The following is a 24,455-nucleotide window of genomic DNA, read 5'->3' on the forward strand; positions in this document are numbered from 1 at the left end:
TTTTTAATTCTATGTTTTGATTAGAGAACTTGAGGGCAAAGAATCAGTTTGACATAATTTAACTCAGTGGCCACAATGTCCTTGTGAAGCTCTATACATGCAGGTACTCCACCTGAAGAAGCTCTACTGATGCTCTGGAGCCCCATAGGTGCAGAAGCTTTCTCCTTACCTTCTACAAATGATAGGAGGCTCCACTACATACATAATGTGGGGTGCCTCTAAAAAAGAGAAGCAATGCCCTTTACAGAAGAGAACAGGAAGTCCTTGTGCATTAATCCAATCCTGGGCACATGTGACTGGAAGGAAGCTTCAGTGATTTTGGCAGAACTTGGTTCCAAGTAGATATGCTCAGTATCACAGCTTAAAGGCCTAATTAAACTCTTAATAGTTTCCAGCAAGCATCCTTTGAAAAGTTGTACTCCACAGTCATTTTCTATTCTGCCTGTGTTCATAATGATGTGATTTGAAAATGTTCAAAGTTGAAAGCTCTATTAATCAATGGCTGTATTATCCTGCATCTTTGCAAAAGCAAGGGAGGAGGCTGGAGAAAGAAGAAAAGAAAATGGAGCTAATTTGCAATACTAATAAGGTTCAATTACTGTGTAATTCAGCACATACCATTTATTTATTTATTTATTTATTAGGTTTTGAGGTTTTAGAATGAGACTAGGGAAGAATTTTTATTATTCTGAGCAAAACTAGGGTGCACCACTTGGGTGGCAATACTCTCTGGAAGAAAGTGATGAATGAATGGCGACGTTCAAAATGGATACTTTGAAAGAGGAGGAGGGTGTTGGTTATTACATTTGAATGGGCTGCTTGTTTTAAGGAGGGGAAACCACACATCCCAATGAATTAAGAGGAGCTTTCTTATGATAGAAAGGTAAAATGTATGTGTTCTAACAGATGGGCCAATGCTTCATGAAAATTAATGTACAGAAAGAGAATAATAATGCATATTATATGAGATGCCTTTCAGAAGATATAAAAAGAATAGCAGCTGTTACTAGAGTAATGAAGATGTGCAAAACAGGAAAATACACGTTAATATATACCGTTCAGACAAAAACAGATTAGTAGTACCTTTGAAAGTAGTAGAAGCAAATGTTCCCCTTAATATTCTCACTCAGGTTGTTGCTGCTAAACTAACAGCCCTTGAGGAAAAGCAGGGGAGACATAAGTAGTAAAGGGTGGCACCTCTCGTCAAACTCATAAGCCCCGCCCACTGACAGGTGCCCCGCCCCGGAAGTCCCGCCTTAACAGGAAGTCCCGCCTTAACCGGATATCCGGCCTCCTGCCGGAAGTCCCGCCCTCCCCGGATATCCGGCCTTCTGCCGGAAGTCCTGCCCTCCCCGGATATCCGGCCACGCCCCCCGCTTGTGGCCCCACCCCAGCATGAAACCCCGCCTGTAGGTGGAGCGTCTGAAGGGACTCATGTGACCATGATGATTCAAAAGGGCCAATCAGAAGACGGTTTTAGCAACGCTACAGGAAGCCTTTGGGCAAGCCCAGACATGTTCAGAGAAGACAACATGGAGGCCCCCACTACTTCTGCAAACTCTACAGAGCAAGAAACAGGGGATGTGAAGCCAAAAAGCAGAAAGCGTTATCCTAGCAATAGTTCAGATGATGGGCTTTCTACCTATGCTGACCTGGCTAGCGAAGAAGCTGATGAGATTTGCAAAGCATGGAACCGCCTGGTGGATGCCGTTTCAGCAGAACCAGCTGTAATGCAGGTAAAAAAGTGGGTTTTTTTTATTTTTAAAGGGTTTTGACTAGCCTTACAAAGTCGGCTCCCCACCTCTCCTCTAAAAAAACAAAAAAAAGACTATTTTCTTTATATTTTAGCAACCTCAGGCCAGTAGCAGTTCTGCAGAGAAGTGTGCTGAAGCATGTGGAGGCAACACATTACCTATAGCTCTGTGGAGGTTTGCAAGCATTGGCTGGAATGATATTCCAGTAAGTCATCTTTTAGAAGGGGATTTTGGTATTAAGTGTGTGTGTTTTAAAAATGCATTTTAAAGGTAATCTATCTTTTTTCTTTTTTAGGATTTCGTCGAGATGTCTACAGCTCAACCTAGCCCTGTGGTCATGGCTAAAATTCTTGGACTAGATGTTCCAAAAGAACCATTAAATTTTTCTCCCAGAGAATTGAAAGTTCTCATGCGGTCAACAATCAGAGCTGTGTGTTATGGAATCATCACCCATTGTTTGCAGCAATATCGCTATGAATCCTGTGTTGGCTGTGTAATCTCTGCCCCTGCTCAAAATTCCCATGACTGTCTGTTGTGGTCAAAACGTTATCTGTGTAGAAAACTGAGCTGGTTATGTGGGCAAATAGATTTTAAAAACGTGTTACACGTATATATTCTTGTAGCTTACAGTTTCAATGGCCTATTGATAACAAATGAGACTGTAGACCAAATCTTGCAACTTGTAACTAAAGTAGAGAGATCTGAAAATTCACTGAAGGAATTAAATAACATTTTGAAACCCAGGGATAAGCCTATTTTGGAGCATGTGTTAAAAGTGATTAAAAATAGATCTTATAAAACATTTCTAACAACTATTAACAGACCATCTGATCCATAAAGACTGACTAGAAGTTTGTTTGAAAACTGTTGGCTGCTTTGATATTTTTTTAAAAATGTTTGTTAAAAGGTTATAAAATAAAAAAGAGTTTATTTTAAAAAGGTGTTTGTGATTTTCTTTTCAAAAAAGTGACTACTCTAGAGCTGGCTCATAATGAGTATTTACAATGGGGGGGGGGGGTATCAGTATTCATGCACCACTCAATCTCCCTAGAAAACATGAGGCTTTGGTGGTGTGGGGGATACAAAATGGAGGGGTGGAGGGTGGAGATGGCTCTTTAAATTAAACAATGAAGAGGGGGTGGGGGGAAGCCTTCTTACAGAAACCCTCCAAACTTCCTGACCCTCCTTAGCCTAAAAACAGAAATAAAGCAAAGGAGAGATTCTTACAATTAAGCTGTACAGCTACCTCTCCAACCCCCCCCCCCACTTCAAACAAAAAGCAGAAATCAGGGTGGCTCTTAAATAATGTAGAGGGTTGAAAATCATTTTTTGCAACCCCCCAAGGCCCCCTCCCAATGTCTCCTAAACACAGAAACAAAAAGCATGGTTGAAGTTTTAAACAGACACTATATTTCCCTGGTGGGGCCCTCTGCAAAAAGTTTTTTAAAAAGAGAAAAGGGGAGGGGGGTGGCTTACCACATGGCTATGTGCCCTGCAACATGTACACCTTAGGGGTGGGGGGCCACCTTAGGGGGATGGAGGGACATAGATCCACCCCCAAGGACCACCTTTGGGTCATAGATCCACCCCCAAGGACCACCTTAGGGGGGGTGGAGGGACATAGATCCACCCCCAAGGACCACCTTTGGGTCATAGATCCACCTCCAAGGACCACCTTTTGGGGGAGGGGGGATAGATCCAACCTACCCTTTTTCTTAGGGGTGGGTGGGGGCAGGTCTCAAGAGCCAATCACAGACTGGTTACCTGACGTATAAAAGTTCTGCAGAGAAGGGGGTCTGTCCTTTTCTGGCTGCCATACCTGTGAGACTCTGTGGTTCTTGGTAAGTTTTTTCCTGTATATTCCATAGCATTGTTTTTTAAAAGAAGGCCTTTATAACTATTGCCTTTTCCCCATTTTTAAACTTTATTCAAAATGGGCTGTTGTGGGCCTTTTCCCTCACTAAAGAATAAATATTTGATGAATGTCCATTAATTTGGGGGGGAAAACTGAGCAGCTTTAAAATTACAAGCATAACATGCGGCTTTCTCTTTTTCCATGGACTTCATCTAAAATCTGGGGCTTTGGGCCATAAAAACATTGGTATTTATGCATTTTCCTGTTAAATGTTTTTAATTGTTAGCATGTAGTTCTGTTAGAAAGAAATTTTACATGTGCTACAAATGTTTTAGAAGCCTTTTTAAAAAATACTTTTCAAAGCTTACTGAGAGTAGAAATGTGTGGATTAGGATATACGGGTTTTTAAAATGTCTGGCAAATGGTTTCACTTGGAAACATGTGCTCAGCACTGTTTTAAATTTTTTTTTTTTTTGTTAAATATATATTTTTAACAAAGCTCTTTTTGGTATTTATGAAACAAGGTTTAAAATGCTTTAGAAGCCTTTTTAAAAAAACTTTGCTTTGCTTACTGCTGGGTATGTTTGATGGGATTAAGAAAGATGTGTATTAAAAAGTCTGGCCCCTGTTTCCACATGCAAAACATGTGCTTGGTACATTTTTAAAAATTTTTGTCAAATATTATTTTAAAAAGCTCTCTTTTTGTGAAACAAGGTTTAAAATGCTTTATAAGCTTTTTTTTAAGAGTATTCTGGAGACTTTGTGGGAAGATTTGATGGGGGTAGAAAACAAAGCTCCAGAGGTGTTAATGGGTTTATGGTCAAGAGCTGATTACTCATACGCAGCAGAGTTACAGCCTTTTGTATTGTTAACTTTTGGCTTGTTGGTGCTAAAAGTTCATTTAATTGTTAAATAAGCCTATTTGGAAAACTTCTTTTTGCCATTTTCCCCCAAAAAGTTCTTTTTTAGGTTTTAAATTGTCTAATGTGCCTGTTTTAAAAGCTCTTTTTTTTTGGTTTTTCTCAAATAAGTGCCCATTTGGAAAATCTTTTTATTCTGTTTAAAACTTTTTTTTTTTGCCAGTTTTTCTTAAATAAGCCTGTTAACTACCATTGCTTTGAGCATTGCTTTGTGTGTGTGTAGGGGTTAGGAATTGATGGTGACTAGGTAATTTCAAAAGATTTTATTGGGTGGATAGCTTTGTTATAGGACATTAGCATACAAGAGCTTATGCCGGAAATAACAACCACTTTAGATATAAAATATTGTACAGACGGTTAAAAACAGCTGTTCTCATATTTCTGGGTGTAACTTCATGCGTCATTATTAAGCCGTTTTCCTGAAATAATGAAAAGAAAAAAACTGTTAGGGCAACACATTTTTCTCAATTGATCACTGGTTCCATAGGGTTTCCTAAAGAATATGTGTTAAACTTACCCAGCTGCCATTTTCCTTCATCCAGATGTGTTTCTCCATTATCAAATAGCCGGCAATGCAATTGGTAATTTGCTGTACATTTCCTGTTGTGAGAGGCACACCTCTGGTCTTCAGCTTTTTGGCAATAAAACCTCCAAATAAGAGAGTCATCACAATTCTTCCCCAGTTGATTTTTCCATCAGAAAATTGAGACCTCATAACTAAATGGATTATTTCACAAGCACGAGAAATATTTGGAATTTCCAACTGTGTTATTAAGGGTTCCATTTTTTCTTCCACGTGCTTCTGAGTTGAATTGGCCAATTTTTGTAAAGTGTGGTATATTTTTTCATCTATTTGTTCATCTGGAACTTGGTCACATACTAGATTTAAGTAAACATGAACAATGCTGAATGTCTGCCTCTCCATTTCTTGTCAGAAGCAGAAATGTGGCAGCTCAGTCTCAACAGTATAATTCTGTGGGGTTTTCTGATATGCGAGGGGTGGGTTTAGTGGGCATGTCTCAACATGTTTGTGTTCATCAGGCACAGCTGGTACTTCATAGCCCCTGCAAGCCATGGAAAAACAGGTCCAAAACGTTCCTTCAGAGGAGACTGCACAGGGCACAGGAGGGCTGGCTAAAACACAGGCCCCAAACCTGACACACCCAACAGATGAAGAATTAGGTAAAATTTGTGCTTAACAATATTAGCACTGCTTTGTGGGTCAAAAAAAAATAATAATTTAGAGGTGGGGGCTAACAACATTAAATGTGTTATTTTGTGGGTTTGTTCTTTCTGAAATTAGTGTCTTTTCTTTACAGAATTGATGTTTGCTGAAGGCAGCCACGAAGGCAATGCGGCACCTGAAACTCCAGTGACAACAAATAAAAGTGGAGGTACAGTGTGTGTGTGTGTGTGTGTGTGTGTGTGTGTGTGTTGTGGTATTTAAGGGCTGGGGGGGTAATGAGTGAGTGAGTGAGCTATAATACTTCTTATTTTGTTTGCTTTTAGACAAATCTCTGAAACGTAACAGAGAAGAACCCCACGATGCTACACCCCAGGCTTCTAAGAAGCAAAAAAATAATGAGCAGGTGATGGTGATTGACGGAAATCTCTTACAACGCTTTGAAGCCCGCAGAAAGAAAGCTGCAACGTTATCGGCCTGCTTTGTGGAGATGCAGAAAATGGTAGCGAAAGGTTGCGCGATCCTTAGACGGGCCAAGGGCTATGAAGCCCATTTGAATTATATGTGGGACAATCCAGTAACACAAGCTCATATGGATGCTTTTTACGAGAGTATTAAAAAATATAACGAGTACATGGTGGACAGGTCCCTTGAACATCGGCAGATAGGCAGAGGTAAACTACAACCAAGGATCAAGAAAGGCCGGAATGGTAAATGGTGCAGGGTGGCGGGGTACTGGAAGAAACCTGCCAATGGTAAACTGTACTGGAGAAGAAGAGTAACCACCCTGATTAACAGATCAAAAAAAGTACTCCACACTCGGAAAAATAATAGGAAATGTAAAGGGGGCCTGAACTCGAGGAGCCTGGTAAAAAACACTAAACATAGTGTTGATAATAACCAGCCTTCTTGTTCCAGCACCCCTTCTTCCGTGGCCTCTGACCCATCCAGGGCTGAGAACCAAAACCCCTGTGACTCTGTTTCTGATAATAACCAGCCTTCTTATTCCAGTGCAGAACCTCAGAATGATTTGGAGTCTTCTGAATCATCCAGGGATGAGAGCCAGCCCCTACCTGCAAACATCCCAGGCTCCCCAGATGATGAGGGCCCCCCTGCCGTGTATGCAGAGCGTGTACGCTCATGGCAGTGGACCCACAGGTTGTATCGTACAGTGCGTATCGGTGAGGAGTTCCGATTCAGAAACTTAGAGCATGTAACATCGTACACGCAAGCTATACACGCATTACACAACTCAATACAAAATATTCTAGACGATCTTAACCAGCGAATTAGTCTGGGAGATTGTGTTCAAATTAGACTGGAGGCTGATGGCCTAAGAAATCCTCTGTATTCTGTTAAAAAAAGTAAGGACCTTTTAAATGCTGAGGATTTTCTATCACAGTTGAGTAACCTGTTGCAAAGCAACATGGAAATCTGTGCCCATTCCAGTTTTCGTCTCATAATTACGATTGTGAAACCCCCAGGGGGCGGAGGGCATAGATCAATAGGCTCCATCCCCTCTAGTGAAATAGTTGCCAGAAAAAGAAAACATTTGGTTGATTTAAATTATACAGGCACTAACCTCTGTTTTGGCGGTGGCCTGATTGCTGTCATGAGTGAAAAGATTCCCACAGATGCAAAACTGCTGACAGCAGCCAGGCAACTGTATAAGGAGCTTGGCTGGTCCGATCAGAAAAAAGTGACCTTAAGTGATATTTCACATGCTGAAAACCACTTAAAAATTAATATTCATGTGGCACATTATTCTAAGAAGGGGTGGAGTCTGTTTAAAACCCAAGGCCCTCAATATCAAAAAACATACACGCTGCTTCTGCATGACGAACACTTCTATGGGGTAATCAATGTAAAAGCCTTATTCGGGGTACGAAATTTTTGCATATTTTGCCAGAGCCTATATAACCATAACAATCACACCTGCTTATATTTCTGTCGCCTCTGCTTGAGAAAAGATTGTGCGGTTGTGGTAGATCAACAGGCTAGGTGTTTTGACTGTAAGCTGAATTGTAGGTCTAAAGAGTGCTTAAAAATACACAGGCAGCTGGTCTCAGAGGGAAAGGTACGCTGTGAAAGCAGGAGCTATTGTCCTAAATGCTCGCATTACCAGAAAAGTTACCATGATGAGGAAGAGTGTAAAGGCCGGCAGTGCACAGTCTGTTGGGGGTTCATCACAAAAGATGATGAACATAAATGCTTCATGCAGCCCCTAAAAACCCCTGAGGTTTCTGTACAGTATCTATTTTACGATTTCGAGTGTCACCAAGCAACTGGTGTACATGTCCCTAACTACTGCTTTGTAAAAGCATTTCCAGGGGAAACTGTAGAGTGCTTTAAAAATGGTAACAAAAGAAAGCGGAGGTATAAGAGAGGGGCTAAAAAGCAGTATGACAGCGATGATGAGGATGAAGATTATGAGTGGCCCCTTGCTGGCAAAAGTTGGGAATTTAAAGGGGAGACATGTTTATCTGACTTTATTACAACATTTATAGACCGCCAGTTTTCTGACTGCACATTCTTAGCACATAACTCTAAGGGTTATGATGGTTACCTGGTGCTGAATCAGCTGGTGAAAGAAAAACTTGATGTAAAAATTATCGCTCAGGGTGGGAAACTGATTTCTGTTACAGTGGAAAAATTGAATATAAAATTTATTGACTCCCTGAGTCACCTCCCTATGGCCCTCTCTAAACTACCCAAAGCTCTAGGCTTTGAGAGCTATAAGGGATATTTTCCCCATTACTTTAACACACCTGAGCATTGGGATTATGTAGGCCCAATGCCCTCAGCTGAAGATTTTGGTGTAAAATATATGATGCCTGGTGAAAAGGAAGCCTTTTTAGCATGGTATTCAGAGAATCAGGATAAAATCTTTGACATGCAGAAAGAGCTTGTGTTTTACTGCAAAAAGGATGTTGAAATTTTAGTAGAGGCCTGTACCAAGTACAGGCATGAAATTGTAGAACTGACAAAAGAAAAGAAGTTAGTGGAGAAAGGGAAGAAAGGGAAGAAAGGGAAAAAAGAATATGAGGAGTGGTTTGCTATAGACCCCCTCCAATTCCCCACCCTTGCAAGTGTCTCTCTTGCGATGTATAGATTTAAGTTTCTGCAAGAAAACACCATTGCAATTCCAAGTTTTGTAAATTACCACAATCAGTTTAAGCGATACTCCACACCGTCTATTCAATGGCTTTTGTATATTGAACATGAGGAAAAGCTTGAGATTCAGCATGCCTTAAATGGTGGAGAGGTTAAAGTTGGAGATTATTTTCTTGACGGGTATGCCGCTGTAGGTAATAGGAAAATAGCCTTTGAATTTAATGGTTGCTTTTATCGTGGATGTGTCCTGTGTTATCCTCCCCAGGAGAAAAACCCTGTGGTGGGGAAATCTTATGAATTTCTCTACAATTCCACACAGAAAAAAGCAGCTGAACTCAAAAGCCGGGGTTTTGATTTGAGAACGATTTGGCAACACGAATGGGATAATATGGTAAAAACAGATGTGAAACTCCAAACGTTTCTTGCTTCATCCCGCCTTCCAGAACCCCTACACCCCAGAGATGCTCTCTTTGGGGGTCGTACAAATGCCATCTGTCTCTACTATAAACCTAAAAGTGGGGAGACAGTGAAATACTACGATTTCACCAGCCTGTACCCTTATGTTAACAAAACCAAACAATACCCTCTGGGGCATCCCAAAGTCATTTATAAGGACTTTGAACCGGTCACAAACTATTTTGGCATAGTGAAGGCAAAAGTTATTCCTCCCAGAAAACTCTATTTTCCAGTTTTGCCTTCCAGGATCTCTGGAAAACTTATGTTTGTGCTGTGTTCAACCTGTGCAGAACAGCGGCAGTTGGACCCGTGCAAACATACAGATGAACAAAGAGCCTTAAAGGGGACGTGGTGCTCCGTTGAGTTAAATGTGGCTCTAGAGAAGGGGTACAGGGTTGTGGAAATCTATGAGGTATGGCACTTTGCACGCAGGTCTTCTGTGTTGTTTTCAAAATACATCGAGATGCACCTACGACAGAAGCAGGAAGCTTCAGGCTATCCTCACTGGTGTGTTACCGATGAGGACAAAAACAAGTATATAAAGGAATATCATATGAGGGAGGGGGTGCTTTTGCGCAAAGATCAGATCGCTGTGAACCCTGCAAAGCGCCAGATTGCAAAGCTGTTTTTAAATTCTTTGTGGGGGAAGTTTGGGCAGAGAACAAACCTCCCTCACACTCAGGTGTTGAGAGACCCCGATGAATTCTTTCAGCTGCTTTTTTCTGATGCTTACAAGGTTTCAATGTTTGAATTTGTTGACGATGAGGCTGTTTGTGTCTCCTGGAAATATTCCGACGACCGGGTGACAACCTCGGGTAGAAAAAACGAATTCCTTGCCTGTTTTACAACGGCCTATGCACGTTTGGAACTTTATGCACTCTTAGACAAGCTTGGGAGACGTGTTTTGTACCATGACACAGACAGTGTCATATTTGTGAGTCGGGAAGGAGAGTGGGACCCTCCTCTCGGAGATTTTCTCGGGGATCTCACAAGTGAGGTTCCTGCAGATCAGACCATTACAGAGTTTGTGTCAGCAGGGCCTAAGACCTACGGTTATAAGTTGTCTAACGGCACAGCCTGCATGAAGGTCAAGGGGATTACATTGAACAGCGCTAACTGTGAAAAAATTAATTTTGACAGTCTCAAAGACCTGGTATTCTCCTACGTCTCAGACAAGAAAGGTTCCACACCTCATGAAATTGTGGTACAGCAGCCAGGTATTGTAAGAAATAAGCAGCATTGGACACTTCACACTAGAAATCTCAAAAAAACACAAAAAGTTGTTTTTGATAAAAGGGTCATTACTGAAGGATTTAGGACACTTCCTTATGGCTACTAAAATGGAAACACGCTGGCAACACCCATTCTCAGCTATTCTCGCTGGACCTAGTGGCTGTGGGAAGACGTTTTTTATAAAAAATATGCTGGATCATGCTGGTAGTGTGTTCTCAGAAATGCCTGAAAATATTGTCTGGTGTTACAGTTGTTGGCAACATTTGTACAAAGAACTCCAATGTAAATACCCTATTATTCAGTTTGTACAGGGGATGCCTGATAAATTTGATGATGATGAACTGTTACCCCCCAATAAAGTAAATCTTTTGGTTATAGATGATTTGATGATTCATGGTTCTGAAAATAGAGATCTTGAGCGGGTTTTCACCCAATTTGTACATCATAGGAATCTGAGTGTATTTTTCATTACCCAAAATATTTTTTGCAAAGGAAAAAGTAGCCGGACCATCAGCCTTAACGCTAAATATATGGTGCTCTTTAAAAATCCTCGGGACAAATTACAAATTGCTACTTTGGCTCGACAGATGTATCCGGGAAATGTCAATTTCTTCATGGAGGTGTTTGCTGATGCTACAAACAAACCTCATGGGTATTTAGTGCTGGATCTGAATGCTAACACCCCTGATTCTTACAGGCTAAGAACTTGCCTTTTCCCTCCAGATTTGCCTGTGGTATATATAATGAAGAAAAACCATTCCCACCACAAAAGGGCCCGGTTTTAACAATCCAGGGCTCTGTTGTTGTCTGCTCCTCCATGGGGAAACATGTCCAGTCGCGTAAAGAGAAACTTGGCACTTTTAAAACTGCTTATTACAGTGCCTCCTCGTCAAAGAAAGGCCATTTTGTGTTCAGCTTCGGATGACCTTGTTGCAGCCATTTCAGAAATAGCCCTCAATACTTTAAAAGGCAACATTCCTTTATCCCCACAGCAGGTGCGTGTATTAAAAAAAAGACGCACCCTTATTAAAACTCTGGGTAACAGTAAATTGTCCCTGAGAAAAAAGAAGTACCTTGTGAAGCAGTCTGGGGGTTTTTTGGGGCCACTGCTAAGTTTCGCAGTTCCTCTAATAACAGGCCTTTTAACTAAACAGTGATGGAATATGCTGAAAAAATGTATTTGGTCCCCAGCCATCAGCTAGAACAATTAAAGGGCCCAGCTTCTAAAGATGAAAACATCAGAACTACAGCAATCTCTTCCTTAGATACTGAAATGCAGGCAATTCTACGTAGGACCGACTTAACTGAATATGAGAAAGCCAGACGTTATGATGCTTTACTCCAAAAATATCTAACTCATGTAAAACAGAAGGAGGCAGAGAAACAAAGTTTAAATCTGTTTCTACCCGAATCCCCTTCTGAAGAAGTTGTGATGAACTCCCCTGATGGCATGATTCAAGAAGTGTTGGACAATCTGCCTGTCAGGTACAAAAATAATGCAAGATTGTTACTAAACAAAATGAGTCAAAACAAAAATGTTTCTTCGTGGGATGACAAGGGCGTCTTTGTGTATAAAGGAGAATCTGTAACTGGATCTAATATATTGGACTTAGTCAAAAGTATAATACAGCCTCATGCTTTACCAACCAAACGCCTCCCCAAAGGCTGGGATGTTTTTTTGAGGGCCATGGCTGAAATAAACGCTCCAACTTCTGTGGTGGGTAACACTGCCAATAGAGAACTTTTGAACCGTTTAAAGAACCCTGAAGATTCTTTGTCACTTACACCTGTACTGTCACACAGATCTTTTAAAAAACAACGGCATGCTGCTTGTACCTGGCTCACTTTATAACGCCGCTATTTTTTAGAAAAAGAAATAGAAATAAAAGTCTTCTTTTTAAACTATTTGATAGTCTGTGAGTGTTTTTTTAAAATGAAAATAAAAGCCAGGACACAGATTATGTTTTAATAAAACCCTCTGAGGGGGTGTGTTTATTAGGAAATGCGGTGGTGAAATTCATTACAGGATACACATCCCTGAGTAGTCTGGAACATGTCTGAGACAAGCCCGGGCAAGTTCTTCTTCTTTTTCACAAACTGTACAACCATCTCATCGTTTTTTTCCAAATTGTGAGAATATAGGTCTTGAATATTTTTAAATGTCAGGCCCTTGCCGCGCTGTTGCAGAAAAAACACACAATGATATCCACAAACCACAGAGTCTGGGGCTTGTACTGGATGACCCTGAAACACAGTTTTGTAGCCATTTTTTCTTAAAAAATTCATGATTGTTTTAGGAAACAGAGGGTGGTCTGGAGGGTGTCCGTAGGAGTCAAAAAATTCGCCATTTTTTTCTTCTGTCAAGTATATAGCAAGCCAATGTTCTCCTGGAAGGTTGTGAGGATGGGTGTTTATGACCAAGCTCAGGGGCCTTTGCAGCAGCTTCTTTCTGGGGAGCATGTCACAGGGGAAGACTCCATAGAAGCTCTTCCGAGTATAGGGGTCAGAAGTCAGTATGCGGGTTAACTGCAGGCTATCCATGTTACATATAATCAAACAAGACATTTCTTCGTTGATTTATTTCTATCACATTGTCAAAAACTCCATAAACAACCATATTGACAGTGGTTGGCAGGGGCCTGGCAAAACGCAGCTCTGCCCTCAGGTTTCCAGTTTTAATCAAAGAGTAGTGGTCACCTCCTTCTTGATCTGGAGTCAGGTCAAATGCAAAAAGTGTGTAACCTCTTGCATATTCTTCACGGTTAATTAAAAGAGACCTGTCTTTCATATGCTTGCCCGCCGTTTGTACCAAACTCATATACTCTCGCACACAGTTTCCCTCTTGAAAATCGGGCTGAAACGGTTTCATTGGATTCTGTTCTCCATCCAGGTAAAGGGCCGCAAAATTAATATCATAATGTTTAAAGTTAAACGGATTTTTGTTGTAAATACCGCTAAAGGCATCATTGTCCACCAGGCCTATAACCACCTGTTTAGGTAATTGTCCCAGAAACAGGTTCTCCTGATTAGAGACGCGGCTGCCTCTCGGGATGCTGAACACTTTCATACTCACACGATCCACAGGATATTTGGCATTGGAAGTCAACAGTCCTTCGGCGTGTCCCAGGCGGACACCAGGGGACACCCTCACCTTTTTGACAAAAAGGGAGGCTGATAGAATTTGCAGTTTGTACTGCCTGTCTGCAGCATCGCTCATTAAGCAGAAAGCATCTTTGTTGCGGGTGAGTTTAATTTTCACATCAACGCCATTTAGCAAAAGCTTTTCTTGAAAAAACAGGTCAGCATGGAGATGGCCCAGCAAGTCTATCTTTCTACTTGCAGCCGTCAGGGCTGCTCTTTTAACAAAACCTTCATTATCCCCATCCAGCTCAGCTGATTCATGCTCTCCAGCTGTATCTTTATAAAACAGGCCTGCAGAAAATTGAGTTGCTAGAGTGTCATCGCTGTAGTTTAACACAGATTCAATGAATGATCGGTAAGGATAACAGTTATTACTCTGGCTGACGAGACGATCTGCTATAGTAATATCAACCTGACTGAAAATGGAGGCTATTGGATAATTCACCAGCCCTACCTTGGCATCTTCTGCAAGGTTTGACCCATCTTCATTCACTATTTTACAGGTCAAATAGAGGAGCGTGTTGTTCAGATCCATATAGTCCTCACCATTCCCGGCAATGAAAAAGTCAAGTGGGGCAGATTCTGTAAGAGCAGTCAGTGGGGGAACCTCAATAAACACACTTCTCTCAATACTGGTCTGAGTAGGCCCAATGTGGAATAAATCTAATTCAGATTTAGTGCACTCTTCAGAGCCACAATGGATAAAGGCCATGATGCTGGTTTAAAAGATGTCCCTCTTAGCCAGAGCCCTCTGTCGCTTTCGCACAGCTCTCCGCTTCTGAGTTTTCTTTTCTTGTGGGACTTTTCTTTTAAGGGGGTGGGGAGGGCCTGTCAGCCTCGCCTGTGATGCTTTTCTTTTTAACCCCTTCCTTCTTTTAATGTACATCAGGCCCGATCCTTCTTGCAGATTTGGAGGTGTCACTCTATTTAGAACTGCCTCAGTCACCTTGCCAGCAACATCTTTGGCAATATTACGAAAAGCTGTTTTTGCGTGAGGTTTAATAATGTCCAGGCCTCTTCTTAAAAGCGGTACAGCTTTTCGAAAAAGGCCTCTGAAAATCCCACCAAGCCCTGCCCCATACATTTGGGGGACACCCTGATATCCAGGAAGGCCATTTCCAGCCTGGGCTCTGTAATAATTTCTGTAAAGGGCTGGGTCCCCATATGATTTTACGATCACCATTTTTTTTTTTTTAAAGATGCAGAGTTCTCCTGGGCCGGAAGTGAAGCTTCACAATCACCTTTCCAAAGCGAAATGGGACTTTTTTGTTCTGATCTGTCTTTATCTCAACAGTGATGGTGTCAACATGGTGCTTGCTTACAGGAATGTAGTGAGGCTTGTCATAACAAATATTGACACGCTCATTATTCTGTCCTTGCACAGGTACGCAGCGTAGCAAAGGCACATAGACGTCCCCAACTATCTGGTGCTCCACAATATCTGTGTAAACATATAAACTGGTGAAACCCCCAGTGATGTCTGCTGCGAAAGGCAGGATTTTGACATGATGGTTGGGAAACAGCCCTAATATGTAGGATAATTCTGCACCAACCATCAGTGTGTATGTGCCATCTGTTTCAAGCCAAACCTTTCTGGACACTTGGTCATACCGCAGAACCACTTCTGGGGGATCATTGTGTGTTTTTATAAGGCTGTTCATGTGTGCAAGTAGTTCAGGGATACTTGAATAATAGCCCCGTTGTAGAAGGTAACGCCACCGCCTTTTCCCGTTTGCAATTTCAAACCACACATCAGAAGTTACAGTGTTCCAACTATGAGGGTACTGTATCTCGGCCAGGCCTACCTCCCACTCCCCAGGAAGCTCCAGAGGTCTTGCGACAGAGATAGTAAAACTTGAGATCGTGTTCTCTGGAAAAACATCTGCACAGGCATTACTTGGAAGTACAACATAAAAGCTACCATCCCCCATTGTTCCACCTCTTCACCAGCAGCTATTACACAGGTTTGCCAACTTCAGAAGCAAGAACCCAACTGTTGAATTTGCTTGGCCATCCTAGCCATTTCACTAGGTAATGCTTCTTTCTACCCTTCCCTTTTGTAGCTAGAATTTTCTCAATCCTGTATACCTGGTCCTCTGCAGTGTTAATCTTTTGTAATTCTTCAGGATAAAAGCTGCCAACCACAGTTTCACCATCATAATCTTTCAGAAGAAACACAGGCCTTTCTGCTTTTCTGATGACATGGTCCACAATGAATACCTCTGTAGTAAAATTCTGTTCATAGCCCTTAGCAAATATTCCCTTGCTTTTAGAAATCCTAACGTGGTCTCCTTTTCTGAGCACTGGCACTTCCTGTTTTCTTTTGACAGGGGTCCCATAAACTGTTTTCCACACTGCTAGGTCATTGGAATCATTGACATCAACAGGCCTTGCTTTGATAGTACGGTGAAAACTATGATTATAACTTTTTATAAACAATGGGAGGGCATCAATATAGGTGAAGGTGTTATTGGCTGTGAAGTACCTCCACATTTTTGTTTTTAAAGTTCTGTTAAACCGCTCCACAACTGCAGCTTTAACTTCATTATTGGTGACAAAGTGATATACCCCATGTTGTTTTAAAAGGCTACTTACAGGCTTGTTTAAGAACTCGGAGCCACGATCTGTCTGTAACTTAACAGGTTTTCTGTTATTTTCTGAGAAAATAGTATTAAAGGCTCCTGACACTTCTCTACCTGACTTATCCTTCAGAGCCACAGCCCAGGCATATTTTGAAAGGATATCTATCACGGTTAAAATGTACTTGTAACCCCGATTATACTTAGAAAATTGTTGCATGTCAACTAAATCAGCCTGCCATTGAGAATCCACTTTAGATACAACAGTCTTGTTTCTTTTAAAACGGACCCTGGCTGGCCTATGTAGTGTATAACTGTCCTGTTTGGAAAGCCATCCAACAACCTCCCCCTTCCGGATGGTTTTGTTCTGCTTTTTGGCCTCTAGAAAGAGGGGATGAACACCGCCAAAGCTTCCAACTTCTTCAGGGTCGTAGTATATTTTCTTTAGGATTTTTTCATGTTCTGACATTTTGTCAGCTGCTGTAAATATGAACACGCAGGTATAGATCAAACCATTTTTATTGCAAATTACACAGAGCATATCTAATCTTCAGGCTTGAAGGAAACACATGAAACACAGGATATGTTTACATTCTGAGAGTTTCCGAACTGAAGATTCTTCACGTCACTTTCATGCACACCAGCCTCCTGTTGGCAAAAACATTTAAAACATCTTTTAGTAAAAAACCTCTGCATGCAATGCACCCCCCACCTCTCTCTTTCTTTAAAAAAAAACAGCCACTCAATACAAAAAACTCTTACCGGTAAGCTGTCATAAACTGCATCTGTCTTTTCAGAGTTGTCCCCCAAGGCAGCCTCCATCAGGTCATCAAGGAGTGATTGGTTAGCCGATCCAGCTGTGTCAGGCTCTCCCACAGAGCTCTCAATCTTCTGTGGGGCTGCTTTACTAAACACACTGCCATCTAGCTCTTCTGGATCAGAAATCAGAGGTCTTTCCCTCTTCGGGAAAAGTGCTTTCAGATCACAACCGCAATCACACTCTAGGTCAGATCCATTATCAAGGCCATCTATACCCCCGTCCGGCGAGCTCATGGTTTTAGCCCCAGCCTCTTGGCCTGCTGAAAAAACAAACACGGGGGAATCCTTCACGGTGGTCTTTTTCTTACCAGCACGGGTTTTCAGGTCTGCAGGAGTTAGCGAGAGAGGCTTCGTAAATTCTGCCCAGCCTTCCTTAAGCAAGGGTACCGGGGGTTTGGAAAAACCCATAGGTCCTGGCAGTAGCGGGGGGAAAGAGGTGAATCTAGGGGCGGCCTTCCTTGCAGGTTGCTTTTTTCTTGCTGCAGATGGCCTGGAAAAACCGCCAGAGCTTGGAATAGCGGTGGTTGACTCCATGCTGTCTTCCCTGAACATGTCTGGGCTTGCCCAAAGGCTTCCTGTAGCGTTGCTAAAACAGTCTTCTGATTGGCCCTTTTGAATCATCATGGTCACATGAGTCCCTTCAGACGCTCCACCTACAGGCGGGGTTTCATGCTGGGGTGGGGCCACAAGCGGGGGGTGTGGCTGGATATCCGGGGAGGGCAGGACTTCCGGCAGAAGGCCGGATATCCGGGGAGGGCGGGACTTCCGGCAGGAGGCCGGATATCCGGTTAAGGCGGGACTTCCTGTTAAGGCGGGACTTCCGGGGCGGGGCACCTGTCAGTGGGCGGGGCTTATGAGTTTGACGAGAGGTGCCACCCTTTACTACTGACATAGGGAAATTATTTACAATCAGTTGTAAGACAGAGAAGCTAATTCAACTATAGCAACAAGATGCTGCAAAATGGCATGTTGGATTTCTGTGAGGTTTTAGATCCCAGAGAGAGCTGATTTATTATTTCAAGTTAAGTCTCCCTTATTTGAAATGCTTGGGATCAGACGTATGTTGCATTTCAAATTTTATTTTATATTACTGGATTTTAAAATACCAGTACCTATATTTTGATACATATGTATATAATGAGGTATCTTGGAGATGGGACCCAAATCTAAACCCAAAATTCCTTTATGTTTCATATATACCTTACACACATAGCCTGAAGGTATTTTTAGACAATATTTTAAATAATTTTGTGCATGAAACAAACTTTGTGAACACTGAACCCTCAGAAAGCAAAGGTGCCACCATCTCAGCCACCCATTTTTTTTTTTTTAATTTTGCAACATTTCAGATTTTAGAATTCCAGATAAGGGAGATTCAGCCTATGTTAAATACAGCAATGGTATTAAAACAACAACATTGGGTTACATCCAATAATATCTATTTGCCAATTGAAGGCCATCTGCTAGTTGAATGGAATCTGCCTTCCCTTGTAGGCCCTTGCACCTCTGCCCAAAACCTGCTCCAGAGAGTTGGGGAAGTCTCCAGAGCAGGTTTCAGGGAGAAGGAATTAAGCACTGCAAGTAAGGGGGGAGAGAACAGAAAGATGTTGTTAAAGGGGCAGTCCACTTAGGATGCATCTATACTGTAAAAATAATGCAGTTTGACACCACTTTAACTGTCATGACTCCATCCTACAAAATCCTGGGATCTACAATATAGTTTTGTGAGGCACCAACACTCTTTGGCACAGAAGGCTAAAGACCTTGTAAAACTACAGATCCTGGGATTCTATAGAATAGAGCTGCAACATTTAAAGTAGTGTCAGAGTACATTATTTCTACAGTGTATAGCTGCTGGTCACTATACACAGTAAAACTTCATTGTGAAAATGAATTAGATGATCTGCATAAATGGGAATGGATTAGTCACTATTTTATTTTTCACAGTGTTTAATATTGTAGTAAAGATCTTGACTGATTTTCAAATACACTTTAATCCATGGAACCCTCTCTCACTTTCATAATGCCCAAATTAATTTCCTTAGAACAGCTGGATACCACAGTTTAATAAATTCTTCTATTAATTTTGGCATTTGGGAACTCCTCCAATATTTAGTATTTGCCAGTTTCACAGACAGAAGAAGAAGGAATGGCTCTCTTTCTTTCTTTTTTTATATTCACACTTTTACCATTGCCAACACAAATACCTTAGGATTTAAATTAATTTCTTACACTTATAACAATCAATACTGCATCATTTTCATATGACATTTGTAGCTTTCAATGCTTGTTTCCAATTATTGCAGTCCAACCAATCCAGGGTTCAATCAAACAATACATTAGTAGAAGACCCTCTGGTACGGTGGGGAGTGGGGTTGACATTCCCTTTCTAAAAACCCTCTATAACCTGGTGGGAATTTCCCAGCCCTATGTAACAAATTTTGAAGATGAGGCAGGATCTGCAGAGGGGCAAAATCCCTCTCTTCTGGGCCTGCAGAATAACATTAGTCCACCCTTGAATTTTACTAGACTGAATTAAAATCACATGCAATACTTCTGAACCATTACACATGAAAGGGTATTTACTATGTGATTTTATATATGTGCGTGTACACACACAAACATGCCCCCCAACACTTTTGGCAAGAGCACTAGAAATCCCACCTCTAAAAAGCAGAATGAATTACATATGTCTTTAGACATTAGGGAACATATTCCTTAAGTGCTTGCATTATATGAAAGGGGAAATACTGTAGAAGTAAAACCAGTGTACATATAAAGTAGTTTAAATGAGCCACTGCTTTTATTTAAAGGGTTTGCAAATCAGTTGCATCAGAGGATTCAACCAAATCAGCTAGCCACAAAACCACATTTTAATCATGCCCCACATAAATAGAGTTACTGTTTGTATATTAGAAAGATATCTGGGCACCAAGATAAAACTGAACACAAACTGGCTTTGGCAGAAATATGTGAATGATGGAGAAACTGTGGAATTTCACCACTGTCGAAATTATTGCTCAGAGTTTGGCATAACCAGAGCAATAGAATTAAATTCCTATCTCAATTTCAGGGGAAGACTTCAACAAAATCATTTAAACAGCCCTCCTTCATTTTGTTTTTCTGTGAATGGCTGCATTCCTTGGGAGGTGATCTGTTAAGGGTCACATGCCAGTACCTCTGAAATCTGTGCCAGACGAGAAAACATTAGGTTAACTCATCTTTTTCTCTCCCATTTCTCCTTCCGAATTATTAATTATTTACCTATTTATTTCCCATCTTTTCCCCAAACCTGGGACTCAAAGTAACTTACAAAAATTATAGCAAATGCAGATAATATTATTCAAATGCAATTAAACTACCAGTAGAATTAAAACCATTTAAACAATGCCATTAAAAAAACAAGAGATAAAAGTTAGTTTAAAAAAACACACTATGAAAAGTCCTTGCGGTCTAAATGTCTACCTAGGAAGGAAGTTCTAACCAGGGACCAACCCCTGGGAAGGCTCCCCATGTTCCAGCTAGAAGTGTTTGTGAAGTCCATAGGATCTTGCAAAGACAGTCACTGAAACAAACACTAGCAGATGACTTAGGAACTTAGACTGGCAGTGGCATGTGGGTCATGGCTTTATTTCATAAATGGATCTCATGCAGCCCTTGGACTGCACTTTCTTCCTTGCTTCCCCAATTTAGAGCAATTGTGAAACCCATAATTAAAGCATTATGACACCCAGTATAAGCATATGCATGAGGATGGGCCCAGGGACGTAGCTAGGATTTTAGGAAGGGGGGGGGGGGGTCCAGACTAAGTGCCACCATTATAATGGGGCTTGGGTGCGGCGGCACAGCAGCACACACCATTCCTTTTTCTAATGGAAGGGGGGGGGTCCGGACCCCAAGAACCCCCCCCCCTTTGGCTACGTCCCTGATGGGCCCATGCTAGTCCCCTTATTGTACCCTCACTCTAGACATATGGAGAATGACAGTTTGAAGAAGAGAGCCTCCATACACAGAGGAGACTCTCCTCTTCAGATAATCACTTTCCATGCGAGGACAGTGAGAATGATGATGATGGGCTAAAATGCTACTTTTCTCTGATGGAAAGTACAACACTTGAAAAAGGCTCAGATCCACTCAGATAATAAGACCTGTCATGCCAGGTTGATAGATGAGTTTAGTTAAGCCTATTTACATTTTTTCAAGGTCCTCCTGCTATGTCTGGTCTAACTGTACCAATTAGGGAAAAATGATAATTTGTTTCCATCTCTGCAAGGAGGTAGCATTCAAATTCTTCCTCACATGGCTAGGAGAAGCAATGCACATGAGATTGTGCCCCAAGAAAACCAGTGAATGGAGTGACCTGTAAGGGAACAATGCAGCTAATCCAAATAAATGGTTCTTTTAAAATTAGAGATGGAAAGAACATTAAAAAATGTTTTCAACCTAAGAAAAAAACATGGTTCTCAAATGTTATGGAATTCGATGGAGAGAATTGTGGTCTGATGAAAATTCTTTCACTTATTCTGTGCAAAATTTGGACATAGGTTCTTTGCTCAAAAAAAAAGTTGTTGTTTCTTGTGTAGACGATTCTAGTTTTGCTGCAACAAAAAATACACGTACATACTGTGCACATAGTAAATCATGAACAGCAAATCATCTTAAAATACTGCACAGTTTTCAAAGATTTTCTCCAGGGAAAGGGAAGACAATTACTAACATTACTCTTTGCTTTGTACATGAATGAAATTAGTGAAGAATTACATTCCTATTCAAAATAGGCACCCTAATAATGGCTGCTTTCCCTATATCCTTACAACTCCTTCTTCAACAAATCCACATCTGGCAGCTTTAGAGCGTTTTTGTAGAAACAATTATTTTCCACTTCCAGACACTGGTGTCCAGTTACAGAAGTGGGGTTGGATTCACATTTTCTTTTTGTGAGTTTGTGGAAGGGGGAGAAGGCATTCCATTCCTGCCTGCAAAATTAGACTGTGGATTACTGAAAAACCAGGGGATTAAACATAAAGCTTTGGGATCAAATCAAAGAGCCTTTCAGCAGGCACTCATAAGGCGAGCTTCCTTTCTACAAACTCATATAAATTTTGTGAGACAACTAAAATTCTCAACGGAGCTTGGGTAGTCTTGCAGTACATCCAGTGGGAGATTCGGAGGTTTTGTTTGTACATGTGAGGAACTGGCAGAGAATATAAAAACCTGACTAAAAAGTACTGAGAATGCAGAGAAATCTTGGGGCCAATCAGAGATTGGTCCAGTCAGTGGACCCAGACCACAAGCTGCAGGCGGCTCCTATGGCCATCTCTTGGATCCCTCTGCCTCTGATGCCACCTCTGAAATTGTCAGCATACTGCCAGATTTCAGATGAGCTGCAGTGTAGTTTTACCAAAAACAATGCAGTTTTGCACCAAACCAAGGCACTACAAGTGTGGGTATCTTGTTTGTGAGAAGAATCATACCTGCCAGATGCTTCTGGGAGAACAGTCCTGTTTTTGGAGTCTTCATATTTTCATATTTCATATCTGGAGCCAGCATGTACCTAAGGTGTTCAACTGACCTTTTGGAACACTAGATGAAGTTTCCAGGAGAAAAGGTGCAAATATCTGAGGGGATGTGTACAATCCAGGTCCTTTCCTCCCCATGTCCTCTGCATTTCCTCTTGCATAAAGAGACACAGATGGTCTCATTGCACTGAAGTGGAAAGCCAGCTTGTTATGTCTGTTCCCTACCATGTTTCCAGCCACTGTTACTGTCCATCAACCCTGGGATTGTCCTCATCCAATCACTGTTTTTGTCACTCCAAAGTTAAAGCCATCAACCAGTCCTGAATCCCATTGTAGATTCCTGAGAAAGAACATCAAGTCTCTGTTACTTCGCAAGACAGCCCACTGCTTGATGCTAGTTTTCAGGTACAGTGCACCTCAGTTATTACTGGTATATACAGGTGCCAATGGCCCTAAAGGTTACCTGCCTCTTCCAAAAAGCTAATTTTTCCAACATTTAAAGTAATGCTGACATACTGGGTGGGGACCACTAGAGTCCATCACCTTTCTTTGGGTAACAGTTCTCCTCTGAAATAAGGTACTTTCCTGCAGGATGCTTTTTAATAATGAAATCATACTTCGTGCAAACTGGAAGTCCCGCTCGCATATACACACATACCATTTTTGTTTGCCAGCAAGAATGGTGATGGTGCTGGGAAGCAGTAACACAGGGTGCCTCCTGAAGTGGGATTGAAAGGATGCAAAGCTGTCTCTCCTAACCCATTAGAGTTGCCCCCCCCCCCCAATTTCACATCCTTTCCCACCCTGTGCTAGTATAGTGGTAATATAACACTGCCTTTTTTTTCATTGCCTCAGTAGCATGAAAATTGTGAGGAGCATGTGGGAAGCCACATCTGTGGTAACCACAGGTGGGAACACAACTGAGATGTGTTCACTGGAACAAGCTGGTATCTTGGTGGCCATGAGCAGTGGGGAAATTGATCAATTTTGCTTTTTCCCAGGTTTGAATATTCGACACTTCAGATTTCCCCCAACTATTGAGAAATTTGCACATTTTTGTAAATTCTTTATAAACTTGTAAGAAGAGCCCTCCCTCCGTTCCAAGTGCCATTGCCATGGCCTCAGAGGGAGAGAAGAATGAGCAGTATCTGCTGGACCTTATCCCCTTTCACACTGTCATTCCCTTCTCGTTTTGGGTCATGTCTTTTAGATTGTAAGCTGTCTAATTAACAATTTGTAAGCTGCTCTAAAGAATGGGGTATAAATACAATAAATAGACAAACAAACAAACAAACAAAATGAAAGTCACCATCACCGCCATCATTTATTCATATGGCACCATCGCAAGTAAAAAATCAGCAAAACGGTTCTCTGTCCTTAGGCTTACAATCTAAATAAAATTTATCCCCATTTATTATGGCCAAATCAAGTTCAAATTCCAGTATGGATGGAATCATGTTGTAGTTGCCCACCTTTGTGTGTTCCAGGTGAACAGTTTTCATATCTTATTGTTATCTTTCTATGCCCACTTTCTTCACCTTCATCTAAGTGGATAAAACGGTAGTGCATTGGTCTGTGATGCATGTAGGTTACACCACTATTAGCAAGCATTGCTGCTTTTCTTCATCTCTACTCACACACTTGATTCTTTTATCCGTTCTCCATTAATTCTTGATTTCAGTTTTCTCCCTTTCTCATCCTGTTTGTTTCTGCCCCTTTGCAACTCCTGATTAAATATCCTTCATCTCTCTCTCTCTCCCCCCCCCTCATTCTCCTTTTCCCCATCTCTGCTACCTGCACCCAACTTCTTCCTCCTTCCTTTGTATTCTTCCTCCTTTCTCTCCTCCCTAACCCTCACAGTTACATTTATCTACATCCTGAT

At 41.5% G+C, this 24,455-nt stretch overlaps 3 protein-coding genes across 4 annotated transcripts in view; 1 reads left to right on the forward strand and 2 right to left on the reverse strand.

Moving 5' to 3' along the window:
- The window catches only part of LOC149323170 (leucine-rich repeat and immunoglobulin-like domain-containing nogo receptor-interacting protein 2), an 813,307-nt gene that overhangs the window by 258,566 nt on the left and 530,286 nt on the right, over nt 1–24,455 (reverse strand). The gene's annotated exons all lie outside the window — the stretch shown is intronic.
- On the forward strand, nt 1,318–2,674 carry LOC149323171 (uncharacterized). The gene is made up of 3 exons (XM_089510191.1): nt 1,318–1,736; nt 1,849–1,959; nt 2,050–2,674. Exons 1-3 carry the CDS (start codon nt 1,443–1,445, stop codon nt 2,590–2,592), a joined length of 948 nt encoding a protein of 315 aa, XP_089366317.1. The 5' UTR covers nt 1,318–1,442; the 3' UTR covers nt 2,593–2,674.
- Nucleotides 13,058–14,368, reverse strand: LOC149323172 (uncharacterized protein F54H12.2-like). Its single transcript, XM_089536949.1, has one exon. It carries the CDS (start codon nt 14,366–14,368, stop codon nt 13,058–13,060), a length of 1,311 nt encoding a protein of 436 aa, XP_089393075.1.

Source organism: Sceloporus occidentalis, unplaced genomic scaffold, assembly GCF_023333645.1.
Source record: "Sceloporus occidentalis isolate IW3139 unplaced genomic scaffold, rSceOcc1.0.p SCAF_1, whole genome shotgun sequence".
Taxonomy (NCBI): domain Eukaryota; kingdom Metazoa; phylum Chordata; class Lepidosauria; order Squamata; family Phrynosomatidae; genus Sceloporus; species Sceloporus occidentalis.

What these genes read in the sequence shown, in the direction of transcription:
- LOC149323171 (XM_089510191.1), top strand. Translation starts at nt 1,443, where the DNA reads ATGATGATTCAAAAGGGCCAATCAGAAGACGGTTTTAGCAACGCTACA. An exon ending in CAGAACCAGCTGTAATGCAG is followed by an intron (nt 1,737 to 1,848) that starts GTAAAAAAGTGG and finishes TTTATATTTTAG; the next exon opens with CAACCTCAGGCCAGTAGCAG. An exon ending in TTGGCTGGAATGATATTCCA is followed by an intron (nt 1,960 to 2,049) that starts GTAAGTCATCTT and finishes TTTCTTTTTTAG; the next exon opens with GATTTCGTCGAGATGTCTAC.
- LOC149323172 (XM_089536949.1), bottom strand. Translation starts at nt 14,368, where the DNA reads ATGGCCTTTATCCATTGTGGCTCTGAAGAGTGCACTAAATCTGAATTA.